Below are 15,900 nucleotides of genomic sequence, written 5' to 3'. Positions count from 1 at the left end.
AGGTGTTGTTTCACTTTATGGGATCTATACTAGAAATAATAACAAAGACAACAAATATTAGTTTATTATTTAAAGTGTGAAAGGATACTTTTAGTTCACTATTAAAAATAAACATTGTTCCTCCAAAACATATTTCTCCAAACATACACTTCTTATGTGTTACTATATTAATTAATGAGAATAAAGCATGTCCTTTTTACACTCACTCATTTGTGTTATTTTATTTTTTGTTTTTTTATTTATTTTAAAAATAGGTAAAAAAAATTGTCATGTGTCATTGCTTAATTGGTGTAAAAAAAGAAATTATCTCCTTATATCAGAACATATTTTATCCTCTTAACTATTCTTCCATCTAAAAAGGTGTTTAGGGATACTTTAATAGTTAATATGTTTATTGATACAAAAATTGTGTTTCTTCATATTTATATATATATATATATATTAATATATTAATAGTTTTTGTTCATCCTAGAACGTGTTTCTGGATACACTTCCTCATTTGGAAATGTGTTCCCTGACAATATATTATTTCTACACTTCCGCGTTGCCGCCATCGAGTTACTCGGTACCATCACAATGAAGAAAGGGTAAGAAGTTCGGACCGGTGAGAAGATTGGATATGACAAGAAATTGTTGTATGATTTAGTAAAGAAAGAAGTGTGATTATACAATGATGCTTATGGACATTCATTAATAAAAAGAAGAACGTGTTTCCAACTGAAAAGACGTAGTTGCAAAAGAAACTCCGTAATTTGTGTGATAATACCTATTGCATAAACAAAAAAGGGAATTTTATTGGTAGAACTTTGCCTATTAAATAAGTTATTCGTCAATAATGTATATATTAGAAAAAATATGAACATGTTGTTTTAAATCTTTATATAGTTGATCTCAGACTTGAATAAGAATGAATGAGAATTGTATGAAGTGGTTGACAATGAACAAAAAACTTTTAAGAGTTAACTTAGGGATGTTTAGGAGTGTTAAAATTTTGTGAAAATAGCTAAAAAAATTTAATTAAAAAAACTTAACTAAAAGTAGGGGGAGCAAAACTCGGCCTGACCCATAGGCCGTCTCAACCCGATGATTTAGGGATTAGTCTGACCCGTCTAAATAATTAAAAAAGGATAGACCCGTCGTCAAAAAGGACGAGTTTGAGTCTATGTCCGGGTCACCCGACTCGTCCCTTATAGTTTATATATCAAGAATAGTTGAATAAGAATTTATCAATATTCATTATGTTCAGCTCACATAACTCAAATACTTACTAGCTCACACAAAATATTCACACCACTTATCATATATAAGAACACTTGAGCTTATGTTGACATTGACAGTTTAAATTGTTCTGAAATTTTCAATATATTCTATAATTTTCAGCCACGTAATTGTGATAGTTTTTTGTTTGAATGATGCAATTTATGGTTTGTAGTTTATATGTTGATGTATGTGAGATGCAGATTTTAGTTGAGTTTATATATATATATATTGTGATAATTTTGGTTATGCATTCTTAAAATTTTGAGAAAAAAATATACATTTGTCATTTTGTCCTTTTCCAACCTGGACTCGTCCCTATCTTGACCCATCATATTTTTGACTCGTCCTTCACACGTCATATCATCATAATTAGGGATGAGCTCAGGTTCAAAAATTGACCCAATTAATATTTATAGATGAATGAGGGACATGTTTAACTTGTCTCAAATTATTCTTATGCATATATTTTTAAACTAATTCCGGAAACAATTTGTTAAATAAACATTTGGTGAAGATTTCATTACCAAACATTACTCAACATTGGATTTAACCCTTCTTCCAATTCCATGCAACCCTGCCTGGTCTTATCTTTCTCTTATGTAGCTCCCATTTATTCCCTCTCACATTTTATTTTCTTAAAAGAAATTAAATTCTCCCCTTTTAGATATACTACAAAATATTAAGACGAGTGAGGTCACGTGACTCGATTAATGGATTGAGATCGTGAAAGCTAGACATATCAAAACACTGTATCACGTGGTGGGATCCATACGCCATGCACATCCAATGACACTATCAAAAAGGAGATCCTAAAAGTATTCATGAGTCATTAGAAAGAATTCTACTATTGCCCAAATAATAAGTATTCAAGTAACTTGTGCTCTAGTTGCGAGTTAATAAGTTTTTTTTAGGATAATAGAATGAATGGAAAGTCTTACTATTCTCTTCTCATTCTTTCTCACTTTAAAAGAAACTAGCAATTAGTTAGACCCTTGGAGTATTACTTAACTTTAAGTCACTTTAAGCCACTACACAGGTATATATTCTACCTTACAAAATCTCTTCATATTCATCAATATAATTATGCTCACTAAGCGAGGATATGAGAGTTCCTTACTCAACACTATAAGCGTTTTTCTCTCTTCGAGCTTTCTCTAAATATTTTCTTTTCTAAAGCTCAACTCTCTTTCTTTTAAACTTATTTCCGCTCTTCATAAAGTGTTCTATACAATTTATATAAAGAAAATGTGTGACAACAACTTTTTTACAAGTGTATCAGTTGACTAAGCTCATCCATTCAATTACCCGTCTAGTGAGAATCTTGTTGGGTGAGTGGCACGTGTGTATCGAAAATCATGTATGTGTAAGACAAATGTATTGATCGACAAATACATCAATAGCTATCACAGAAATGATTTTAATTGCCTCATTTTTAAACAACTTTATATGATATTTACTCATCAAATCTTTAATATTAATTCAAATCATTTGATATTAATTCAAATAATTATTGTGTGCATTTAATGCGAGTGACTAATGTCTAAATTATTAAATGCTATATTTCTTGATAAGATAAACTTAATTCTCTTGGAAATTAAAATATTTTGTATTCTAACCTTTCGTATTGATAAAGAAGACCAGTATGGATACAATAGAATAATCAGAAATCTATGAACACAATTGCATGTGTTTATATTAATAAGGCTTCATTAGATCATTGGAATAATCAAAATGACAAAAGTTTGATTTTTGTGAACGAACTTGTTGGAAGAGGTAGTCATGCATCATGAAAGACATTATTTCTTTACCCATAAAGTGAGAGATACATTAGTAGTATTAAAATATTAGTCTTTTAACTTGTACTCTTATTTATAATTGTAATCATAATATTATAATTTTAAAAGTTTCCGCAATAATATACTACCACAATACATGACACCAAATTATACTAAATTAAAGCATGCCAACTTGGAGAAAAAATGATTAGTTTATTCTACTAAAAAATATGAAATTTTTTTTGTTGGTAATGTATTGAGAAGAAAAACAAAATATGAATTGGTTTACTAAAATGTCTATACACATGGCCACATAATAAGAAATATTTTAGGAAATTACTTTATTGAGTTTCATCACCTTATTATCAGTCACATTATACAACTAATATACAAAAAACACTGCCTTTACCATATTACACGTGGAAAAAGAGTCTTAAAAAGTTTAACCTTCTTTTTGTTTTTGCTTTCGAACAAAAGAAGAAAAATATGAAGCACTCTCTTTCTATAACAATATGCAGTGCAATATCAGAAATATCGTCGAATTAGGGTTTTGTGGCCTCCACAGCAAATATCATGAAAGTGAAAAACCTCTCTCTTAGAGGATTGCTGTTTCAAGAAGAAGGTGGTGGAATATTTGGAACTCCTTGTCTCTGTAATTCACCTAACACACTATCAAGTGCCGGAGCTTTTAGTCCAAGAGGCAGTGGTAGCCATGGTTTTGTTATAACATCTCCTATAGCTGCATCTATGCTCTCCTTTGACTGTGAGAAAAATTAACATATAGAAAGAAAAATTAAATTAATCATGCTATCCTACTAATAACTTTGTGTTCACATTGCCTATAAAAAAGTTATTACTTCTATGAATAAATTTGTCTTATAAAAAAAGTTCAACTTTAACTGTTCACCGGGGAAATGGATCCTCTCCAGTACTGGAGAGGCCAGTGGGGAATAGGATGATGACACGTGTCAAATTTTTTTTTTTAACGACTACGATTACATGTTATTTTCTATTAAAATTAAATAAAAACTCTTTAAAAAATTCTCAACCTCATATTCCAGTACTAGTTTCTCCAGTACTGGAGAGGAGTTGAACTCACCGGTATTTTCGTGTTTAGTTGCTTAATTAATCCTGAAAAATGGAACACCTTTTTTATAAGCATAAAATATATTTAAATGACAATACAAACCCTTACTCAATTCCCACTTATGTAAACCATTCAATTTTTTAATATATACTAAAGAGGATACATAACCAATCTCTCTACCAACAATTGCAACTAATCTTTTTTTCATCAACAAATATATATTTTTATTGAGAAATATTAGCATATCCCTAACTCAATTCCTACTTATGTAAACCATTTAATTTTTAATATATACTCAAGAGGATACATAACCAATCTCTCTACCAACAATTGCAACTAATCTTTTTTTCATCAACAAATATTTTTTTATTGAGAAATATTAGTATTAATATTTTTTTAATGTTTGGATTTGAAACCTCAATTTATTCATAATTTTACCTACTAAACCCTTCGTTCTAACCACCCGACTCGCCCGACAAATAAAATTTATTAAATATGCACCAAAGATGTAAAAGTAATGCTTGAGAAATACATTAAGGCAAGAAGAAAATTACATGAGTAGGGTGCATGTCAAAAATCTAAAGCAAATAGTTTCTATTTATAGACAAATAAAATTGATACTTGTGTTTGAGAAATAGACAGAGGAGTAAGACAATGACACTAGAGAGAAGGAAAAGCGGAGAAAAAACCTCGAGTACCACACAATGCGATTTATTACTCAATAAAATTAAACTAATGAACCCAACATATGGCAATATATAACCTTATTTCTAGACATCTCATGCAACCATATATGTTAGTGTGTGGAAAGAAAATATGACTTGAAATGAAGAAGAGACATTGAATGAAATTTACCGGATGGAAGTCGAAGAGTAGAGAGGGGCCAGTGACACCAATTCCGGGATCTGCTTTGTACAGATGAGGTGCTATGGCAGGGACACGCGGAGAACCAAAAATCTGCATGTTATTTTTGTATTTCCACTATTGTAAGTGAGCCAAACTTTCATAAGGTAATGTTGTTTTCGTAAAAGGATCCAAATATCAAAGGATAAAGACAACTTGCGTGGCTCCAAAAGAGTAAGGTCAATGAATAGTTACCGTTCTTGTCAGAGGTTGTGGGAAATATGGTGTTCCTTGGGTCACTGTGTTTGGAGCCTGTGTCAAAGAAGAATATACCCTTTTAGACTAATAAAAGAACGTGGCTTATAATTTTAATTTTTTATAATATTGTAATCTATTTACACAACATAGTTAAAGAAGTTTAATTATTTTTAATTTAACTAGTAGAGATGTTTATACCTCAAAATTTTATGTTTTCTCACCACTTTTTCTACTCAAACAAATAAAATGTAAGAACTGCTTTAGAAATTTTGATAAGCGTGTATTTTAATAGATGATATATAATATTAAGCATAATAAATTTTTCAATCTACTCCATTTTATCCCTTAAATATAATTTATTTATTGGACAAAATATTAAATTAAGAGAAAAAATATATGTCATAAAAGTATATAAATTTTATATAATATTATTGCATCATTCATAACTTATATTTAATTATTATTGATCATTCAAAAAATAATAATTTAAATAAATGGTAGATAATTCATGATGTGATTTATTCTAATAGACTAATCTGAGAGGAAGTATGCACATAAAGATTAAGCACATGCCTGCCCCATGTTCTTTTCTGTAAGTTTTGAATGGTCAATTATTGCTTGTGTGTGTACTAAGCTATAATAAAGGTTTTGCTTGGTAGCTCAAGTTTAGAGAGTTAACCCGCTGGTGCTGAACGTGCCAAAATGAAGGGTCTGGAGGTGGTGGAGGAGGTGTCCATGGGCGCGGTGGCAGTGGCGGTGATGGCGACTGTGGAAGATGTTTAGGCCACATGTGCATAAAGGACTGGTCCATAGGGGGATGCCCCCATACATGTAAGGGTCTAAAATGGGGCATTGGGTTCATGGGAGGGAAACCCATAGTTGGTGCAACCCATGGGCTCACTTCACTCTTCCCTTCTCCTCTACATGCGCCAGTTGCACCATATAAATGTCTCCTTTGACTCCAGCTTGCTGCTTCAGCTTCACGAGCTAGCATATGTTTCCTATGTGATCTATATTTCTGCATTCATGAAGAAGAAGAAATGAATTACAAGAACTCAATGGAGTGAAAGCAAATTTATGGTGGATGTCATTTAACTTTTTAACTCAAAATCAATTCATAATAAGATGATTAAACCAACAAATATTTAAATCATTTTTTAGACAATGACCTAGATTATGTATGACTTAACTTAATTTCTAACATACCCCACCATAAAACTTTATCTGACTAGTCAAATGGTTACATTGGCTCATGACTAAAGAGTATATTTTGGTTTATGACAACAAAAAAGAAATTGAATTTTTACTTTAATATTTTGTGAGAACAATATATTATTTTAAGAAATGAGAATATTTAATATGAATCACTGAATTTTACTTGAACAATCAAAATTAAATGATACATGCATATAACTATGATGTGACTAATGAATAACTTTTAATCCTAATTATTCATGATTAATGGTAAAGACTAAATTTACCATTTTAACAATTTTTATATCAAAATTATTCACACTGAAGTAACTTCATATCTTTAACATGTATTGAAATCGTTCATATACTTAATATGATACTTATTTCCCAATTGTAATTACTTTGAATATATAATTTAATCAATTAAAACAATTAAGAGTTTAAGTAATTCAAACAAATATTTATGATACTGATGAAGATGAAGGATGTACTTGAAGGTGGCTGGCAATGTTATGGCGAGTGAGACAATCAATTCCCATAATCTCCAAAATCCTTGAAGGAACTGCCTTATCTACTCCTAGTTGTTCCACTGCTTGCACGAATCGCCTGTGCAAATCTGGTGTCCAATCCACCTACACAACAAAATTATACCCCATCACTATTTTAAATCAAGAATCTCTTATCATATCTTCAGTTTCTTAAAAAGAAAATATATATTTATTTCTAACATAAGAACAATAACTCACATGTTAAATTAATAATGACATTTGAATATTCAAAGCTTTCATTAACCAAAAAGTGGCCAAAGATCTCAATCTCTTTAAATTCTATGTTCTGCAGCATTTTTTCCACACACACTCTCTCTCTCTCTCTCCAAGTTATGGCTACACCCGTGAGTTGTTTTGGAACTGAGGAACTTTGTCAAGAGCCATAATTGAGATAGGGACAGAACCTAGGATTAGCTCAATTGCACATGGCAAGAGCTTTACTTAAACAGTTAAACCTAATCAAGCAAGAAAAGGAGTAGGTTGCAACTAAGTTACCTTCACTTTTTTTGCATCATACTATGAAATGGGTGTCAAATCATATTATCGATCTGTATATCCTATGCAAAAATAAATAAGTAGGTAATCTAAATAATGTTCAAAGTTGTTGTGACTCGTAAGGATTGAAGTACCCTTGTATTTATTTAATAAAAATTCTGTCATAAAAATAGTTAATTACCTTCACTTTTCTCTTCCCTTGAGGATTATTCTTTGATTTCGATGATGATTTCTTCCCTTTTACACCATCATTTGAGGACTTATTCACCACCACAGATTCATCTCTTTTGCTCACTATCTCCTCACCTTGACCTGAAGCTGAAGAAGTTGTTTTTTCTTCATCTTCTAGTTTCTTTGATGTAATATTTATAGTACTATTCTGATAGCTATCAACCTTGGTGTTTTCAACCGATGAGGTTATCTCCGAATCCTCGCCGCCGCTAATGGAGAACTCAGCAAACATGCAAGGGTCCATCTCCAAATCCGGCAAGATATCACCGTCGACGTTGATGCCAACGAAGATATCATCGAAGTTGATGTTTTCCAATAAGTTCCCATCTGAAAGGTCACCAAAGTCAACGTCCGATGAGGTTCCCATCGAAAAAATCTCAATCTCTCTTTGGTTTTCATCGATGCTCCTTAGAGGTGACACTGCAAGCATCTGAAAAACACACTTGTATTCTTTTTAATAAAAAGAAAATCAAAACCTGAACCTTAAAGATGAAATAATGTATGCAAAACCTATCTAAACACTTTTTTCTGAGTAAAAAAGTAGTGCTAGCTCACGTGGTTGTGCATAAAGATTCAGAAAATGTGAGAAATAATGAAGGAAACAGAAGTTGTTTTGCATTAAAGGGTTACTTTTTTGGGGATGTGAATGTGGAGAAAGAGAGGGAGAACGAGTAGTGCTTCATATAATGGGGTTTATAAGTTCGAAGGGTATTTTATGTTGCCTTTTTTGGAAGTGTCGAGAGATTGTGTCTGTGAAGAAGAGATTGGATCTAAACCACAACTTTGGTTTTGTTTTTATAATTTTTTTTAGTTTGAGAGTGTGCTACTTGCAGTGTTGGTATGCATCTAAATGAGTTATATATATTTTTTGGTTTTGTGGCTGGCATTTTTTGAACCGTCAAGAGTTTTTTGAAAAATCAGAATTGCTCGTGAACTTTTTGTAATTATTAGAGTTTCGTTGCTGTAAATGGATATGCACTCAATGAAGAGAGAGAATATGGTGTTATAAGTTAGATATTCTCCCTAATAGAGAAATAACTGATCACTTTTATACTTATATATAAGAATGTAAGGATCAAATTATATTCTCATTTTATTCTTGTTTTAGGTGTACTTGTTTTTATTAATAGAGAGGGATAAAGATTATTTGTCCCACATTCTGTTTGGTTCAATCAACTGCAAACAAGTAATATAAAAATATATTATTTTATTTTTTTTTTAAAATTATTTACTTATGTGTCAATTTTTAATAGGTGAATACAGGAAATTGGGACGGGCTTTGGAATAGGTGATCCATGTGAGATCCTAACTCCATAAGTTCAAGTGTCTCTCATCTAAATAGTAGCACAGTGAAAATGAAAGATAGGTGAGCCTTGAGGATGTTGAACGGTGGATAGCTTTATCAGCTTATTATTATACGACTCTCAACTTATGAGCTCATAATTTCAGCTTTTCCTTTGTGGGTTATATACCGATTAGTAAATTACAGTAGCTTATATCTAAGCAAATAATTAAGTTTATATAATTGCTTAAATTATTTCATTAATTTATACATTCTATAAGAAATTGTGGATCCAAGATGTATGTCATATGATACAGTACATCAGCACATGGAGTAAAATATCTAATTCTGTGCTACATGCAATTAATGCCATGTTTCAAATGCATGGCCAGTTACGGTTGACTTTGCTTCATCTAATATGTTTAAACTTTTACTTGTGGCAATTATATGACTTAAGTCAATGGATTATTCTTTTAGTATAAATAATAATAACTAATCTTATTGCAATTTCTTATAGAACCCTGTACAAGTCATATCATCTTATCTAATATGAAATTCTACATTTAAATATGTTTAACCATCTTACTTTAAAAGTATTTCTCAAATTCAAACATATGTCTGTTGATGTAGCACATCATCAACACACGAGAGCCTCCAACTATCCACGTCTTCACACAAATTATGAAACATAAATCATAGAATCAAAACTTTAAAATAATTGTTTTATAATTCTTTTCTACCTATAAACTATTATAATAATCTTATCATATTTAATGTAAGACTTTATGTTTGAATGTATTTAACATCTCCTCTCAAATGCGGGTATCACACAAGTACACACTTACTGATCACCCTCTTATAACCATCATGTCCCAACCAAATTAATGATTATGATATTACTTGTTAGGATCAACAAAGCCTCTAATCATTTTGGAGTCATATTGTTATCATACTATGAGAAAAGTGAAAAACTACTCACAAATAAAAACATCTTCAGTCAAACCTTTAAGGTAGTGGTTCCATATCTATTTTCCATTTATAAACTTTTCATCCACCATGCACTATTTAGTGTGAGGTTGAGACTCTAACTCTAAGTTTTTTCAATTTGTCTATTAACAAAAACCGGAGTTATAAGAAAATCACTGGTTTGGATATTGATGGGGAATGGATTGAAGACCCAATTACAGTTAAAAACTACATTGCAACATTCTTTGAGGCTAAGTTTGAGGAGAACTACCAGAGCAAACCTTCTCTTGATGAGATTGATTTTAATTGTTTGTCTGATGAGAATAATGCTTTCTTAACTATAAAATTTGAGGTTGAAGAGATCAAGAAAGCCATTTGGAGTTGTGAGGGTGATAAAAGTCCTAGACCTGATGGTTATAATTTTACTTTCTTCAAAAAGTTATGGGATTGTCTTAAGGACGACTTGATCAACTTGGTGGATGACTTCTATAGGTACAGGAATCTTCCTCGAGGATGCAATGCCTCGTTTATTGTTCTTATTCCAAAGAACAAAAGTCCTCAGGGCCTCAATGATTTTCGTCCAATTTCTCTCATTGGTTGCATCCAAAAGATTATCTCCAAGCTTCTTGCTGCTAGAATTAAAAAGGTGATCCACTTGGTTATTTCTGATTGTCAGTCTGCATTCATCAAAGGTAGATTCATCATGGATGGAGTGGTGGTGGCAAATGAGTTTGTTGAGCAAGCTAGGAAGAAGAAGAAAGGAGATTGATTTATTCTTAAAGTGGATTTTGAAAAGACGTATGACTCAATGAATTGGGAGTTTCTCCTTTATATGATGGAAAAGTTTGGTTTTTGTCTTAAATGGAGGATGTGGATAAAAAATTTGTTTTAGATGAATTTTGTATCTATTTTGGTTAATGGAAACCCTAATAAAGAATTTTATATGGTTAGAGGATTGAGGCAAGGTGATCATTTAGTCCCATTTTCTCTTCCTTTTTGTTGCTGAAGGTCTAAGTGACATCATCAGAATGGCAGTGTCAAAGAACATTTACTCTGGGTATAAGGTTGGAAAGGATGCAGTGTCTATCTCTCACCTTCAATATGCAGATGACACCCTTCTAAAGGAGAGAATTCTGAGCATAATGTAACGGTGCTGAAAAGTAACCTTAAATGTTTTGAATTGGTTTCTGGGCTGAAAATTAACTTCCATAAAAGTTGTTTCAAGGGTCTAAACTTGAGTCATGACTTCATCTTGAAGGCGGTGGATAAATTGTTTTGTGATGTTAGTTCAGTCCCTTTAAAATCCTTAGGAATCCCAGTTGGGGCAACTCTTAAAAGGCTCTCCACTTGGTCTCCTATCATTGATTCTTTCCAAAAGAAACTTTCTCTTTGAAAGCATAAGTTCATCTCCTTTGGTGATAGGGTTACTCTTCTTAAATTGGTACTATGTTCCTTACCTATCTACTTTTTTTCTTTTATAAAGCCCCAATTTCTGTTATAAATGTGATTGAAAAAATCCAAAGACGTTTTCTGTAGGGGAAGGGGGAAGAGAGAAAATGGATTCATTGGGTGAGATGGGAGAAAGTGTGTAGGCCTAAAGAAGGTGGTCTTCTGATCAAGAATTTATTTTTGTTTAACCTATCTTTATTAGGTAAATGGAGATGGAGATTGTTATTTGAGGGAGACTCTTTTCAGGTGAAAGTCTTAAAGTCGAAGTATGGAGATGGGTTTTTAAGGTGTACAAGGGTAGGCGATTTGGAATGCTTTAGGAGGGGCTCTTCTTGGTGGAAAGAATTAGGGAATCTTTATCAGAATAGGGAAGGAATAGGATGTGGGTGGGTAAATGGTGGTATTCGTAGGACTCTAGGTTGTGGCTCTATTGTTAAATTTTGGACTGATTTATGGGTGGGGAGTGATACCCTCAAAAAAAATTCCTAGATTGTTTCAGGTGGCTTTGGATAAAGAGGCATTTGTTGTTTCCTTGGGTACATGGAATGACAGGGTTTGGACGTGGAACTTGAGATAGAGAAAGAATTTGCTCATCTGGGAGGACGATGAATTTGCAAAACTCCTTAAACAACTACATGGCTTAATGCCTAAACATAACACTGATGACTCTTGGTCTTGGATTCACGATACTAATGAAAAATTAATCAGTCAGAAATGCTTATCAAACTCCAAAAAATGTGGAAGGAAGCAGTGGTATTGCTTTCTTCAAAAGACTTTGGGATTGTAAAGCCTCGACAAAGATGAAGTGCCTAGTGTGGAAAATTGCTTTGGATGGGTTACCAACTAAGGTGAACCTTACTCATAGAGGTGGGCTATCTTCTCAAGACACCATTCTTTACTCTCTTTATGGTGAGGTGGAGGAATCTACTAGTCATTTGTTTTTTTCGTGTTCTGTTGCATATTTGGTTTGGCAAAAGCTTTACTCTTACTTTGGGCTCCCTTCTATTATTCATAATAATGTCATGTCTCTGCTCTCTATCCATGAAAAAACTATTTGGTTTGAGAACAACAAACAAAAATGGTGGGTAGTTCTTTGGTTTGTGACAATTTGGACTATCTCGCACATTAGGAACAAAGTCATTTTTTAGCACAAGAGGTTCCAAATAGATGATGTGATGGAACTTATTTTTATTCATTCTTGGAGTCTTCTCAATACTCATTTTCCTCTTTTCTCTTTTTCACTAATAGATTGGGTGAGACACACATCATATTGTCTTTCTCTTTGTTGATGTAAGGATTTCGTGGATAGGAGTATCACTTGTTCTTCTAACTATTTTCCCCTAAATCAATAAAGTTTTTTTTGACGATAAAAAAAATGTGAGGTTGAGACTTGCATATATCCAACAATCTTCCACTCAAATATGGGTATGTACCACAATCTTACCGATCATTCACCTTTAGACTCAACATATTCAAACCAAATCAACGGTCCTAATGCTACTTGTTAGGATTTGCGGCTGAAAAGCCTCCAAGTAGTTTGGAATCCCTTTATCATTAGGCCATGAGAAAAGTGAAAAACTACTCATAAATGAGATATTATATCTTGAACTAAAATTTTAAGCCAATTATTCCATGAGTATTTTTCACTTATAAACTCTTTCAGCATGACACCTTATTCACACTTAAATATACCTAACATATATCAAATTTGGAAATTAGATTGTTGATATTTGATTAAAATATTGTTAGTGCATGTTTTCTTGTATTGGTACATGTCACATGATTTACTTGGCATATATGCCTTTTTAAAACTATAGATTATAAAAACCTTGTGAAGACATAAACCGAAAATAAGAAAAGATTTTTTTTGTTTTTTCATAGAAATGCTCAAAACAAAAATCTTCTCTTTATTTCAAAAACCAAACTTACAAAAATATAGCTTTCAAAATTAAAGATTAAAAAATTGAATTTTGGAAAATTAGGCATTATTAGGCCAAGTGTTGCTTGTTTCTCTTTACGCCAAAAGATATTTAAAGATAAATTATACCAATCAAACAAAGAAGTGGTTAAAAAATTATGTAATTATAATTTCCCTATTACACAGAGATAAGAAGGACAATAATAAAACTTTTTTTTGTCTCTTTTTATTAAGAAATATAATAATCATCAGTGAATCAAAGTATTTATAAAGGATAAGGTAAAAAGGTTCTAGTATTAAACAATATGACATCATCGTAAAGGTAAACAAGATGTTAATACATTTCTCTATTCTTAATTGACCCATGAGCTCATAAATTTGGGTTGTGCTTAGGTTAATGCTTAACTAATATAAATGGTTTTTTTCCATATTTTGTCTCCAAAAGATTTAGTAACGATCCCAAATTTGTGACAATTATGAGTTTGATTTTTGGATTAACCAGTCTAAGAGTTCATCAAGACTTATAAAAATTTATGAAACTCGATCCCTCTAAAAGATATATAAACCATATCATGAAACAAGAGATATGAGATTTCTAATACATACATCATGGCTCTCCAACAACAAACCCTATAATATATGTTATAAAATATATTTAGTATTCAATATTTACTACTAAGTTATTAAATAAGTTATTAAATAAGGATCATTTTCATTAATGGAAAGATAAACGATTATTGTTACTCATATTTTCATGGCAACAATACAATTTTATAGTAAACAAAAACATAAAAATGTCATTACATATTGTCTTTTATATATTGTTGTGTGGTATTTGTCTATTAATAAGGAGGATTTTTACTCAAGTTGATCACCCACCTTGATCACTCACAACAAACCTATTTATAGATAATTTAAAAAAAGATAGTAGTTTCGACCTATAAATAACATTATAAGATAGTAGTTTCGACCAATAATTTATATAATTTGGATCAGATTTTAATTCCTAACTAAGTAGGTGATGGGTCATTCAACTCGAAGTCAATCCATGTGGATGAATGGACCATAGTGAGGGAGAACTACTTATTTTTCTTGACATAATTGGCTTACTTTGGTAGTAGTACATGAAAAAGGACACAAAGGTCTTTATTGATGGTCCTGAATTCCTTATGATTAACGTGGACATGTATGTGCATTTTTCTTTTAATGAAAGGTCCTCAAAATAGCAACAGTTATTGTTACTAGGTGATTATACATGTAGTAAGCATAAATCTAGTAAGTCATATATGAAATTCTAAAGTGTGTATCACTTTATTTACTATTTTAAACATGACTTAAAATGTATATTTATTATATATTTTTTTACCAACAAAAATAACAAAATACATGAAATTATATATGTTGGAGAAAAAATGCGATGAAAAATTCCTTATATCTCTATCAACATTGGGTGTCATTCTCAAAGCCAAGGGGTCGCTGGACCCCAGAATTTGTCCCCCACAAATAATCCAAAATCGTAACGATGACGTAGACCCACCCATACTCAATAATTCAACTAGAATTGGTATATCCTAGCAAGTTATGTGATACAACTTAATTTACCTGCCCTTAGTTCTTGTAAAACTGCCTTTATATTTATGAAAAAATTGGCAACCATTTCATTTTCAATAGTATAGTACAAAAAGTTTTTGTTCTTTACAAAAAGGTTTCCAATAAAAACACCTAACTTATATTTGGTGTTAACCATAATGGTTTATTTATGAGTAAAACTTATTGACAATATTTACAAGCAAAGTCTTCATCTATTTACTAGTAAAGTCTATCTATAATTCTTATTAATTAGTAGGTCTTTAAGTTGGCTTGAGAAGCAAACTAGACTTTGAATAGACCAAACTAGCTCTTAAGAATGCCACCACCCACTTTTTCAAAAACTCAAGTTTTGGGTGAAAGCGTATGGATGCTTTTATGTGGACTATGCACATGTCCATTATTATACCTTTTAATGTAGTCTAACTTCATTTATTTAAAAGAATGGGACGACAATGATATATTCATAAATGCTTAGTTATAAAAGCTATCATAGCATGTCAAAGAACCAACCCTCCAAGAAACCTAACATGTTTCATAAAAATAAAAGAAAGTTTTTCTATATAACAAAAAAATTGGCTTACATGCTAATAAGTTAGGCTATGATATTTTTCATATCAAAGCTTATCTCAATCTAACCTATTTCCTCTCTATCTAGTAATGAGATTGAGTATAATCAGTAAGGTCAGTATCGAGTTACCGTGTTGGTTGACCGTAGAGGGCAAAGATGAATGCACGAGACATAATAGTATCAACCTCTTCGCCTAGATAATTACATAAAATTGATGACCAATTACTATGCCAGAATAGCAAAACAACAGCGTTTAAAATTGTTATTTAACAACACTTTTGTGACGCTTTCTATGTGAGCACAGTAGTACATGAAGTTATATTCAATAGCGTTTTTTGTAGCGCTGTAGAAAGTAGACATTTAACAACATCCACTGAAGCAAATGCTATTAAATGTCTACTTTCTAAATAAGACAATATCCCTCACAAACATTCTA

General features: G+C 31.6%; 2 protein-coding genes across 6 annotated transcripts; one reads left to right on the top strand and one right to left on the bottom strand.

The window, feature by feature from the left end:
* On the bottom strand, positions 3,353-8,336 carry LOC109325962 (transcription activator GLK1-like). Of its 5 annotated transcripts, none has more exons than XM_019558604.1 (7): positions 7,642-8,335; positions 6,909-7,049; positions 5,903-6,241; positions 5,221-5,277; positions 5,054-5,079; positions 4,978-5,020; positions 3,353-3,796 (listed from the first exon to the last, which is right to left on the bottom strand). In XM_019558604.1, exons 1-7 carry the CDS (start codon positions 8,119-8,121, stop codon positions 3,647-3,649), a joined length of 1,236 nt encoding a protein of 411 aa, XP_019414149.1. In that variant the 5' UTR covers positions 8,122-8,335; the 3' UTR covers positions 3,353-3,646. The 5 variants fall into 5 exon arrangements, with proteins under 5 accessions (XP_019414149.1, XP_019414150.1, XP_019414147.1 ...); XM_019558605.1 differs by having other exon boundaries at positions 5,221-5,280; positions 5,915-6,241; XM_019558602.1 differs by having other exon boundaries at positions 4,978-5,079; positions 5,221-5,281; positions 5,907-6,241; positions 7,642-8,336.
* Positions 9,790-10,708, top strand: LOC109363508. Its single transcript, XM_019609772.1, has 2 exons — positions 9,790-9,795; positions 10,043-10,708. Exons 1-2 carry the CDS (start codon positions 9,790-9,792, stop codon positions 10,706-10,708), a joined length of 672 nt encoding a protein of 223 aa, XP_019465317.1.

This window comes from Lupinus angustifolius, chromosome LG13 (genome assembly GCF_001865875.1).
Source record: "Lupinus angustifolius cultivar Tanjil chromosome LG13, LupAngTanjil_v1.0, whole genome shotgun sequence".
Taxonomy (NCBI): domain Eukaryota; kingdom Viridiplantae; phylum Streptophyta; class Magnoliopsida; order Fabales; family Fabaceae; genus Lupinus; species Lupinus angustifolius.
This window is presented reverse-complemented; position numbering and strand designations above follow the sequence as displayed.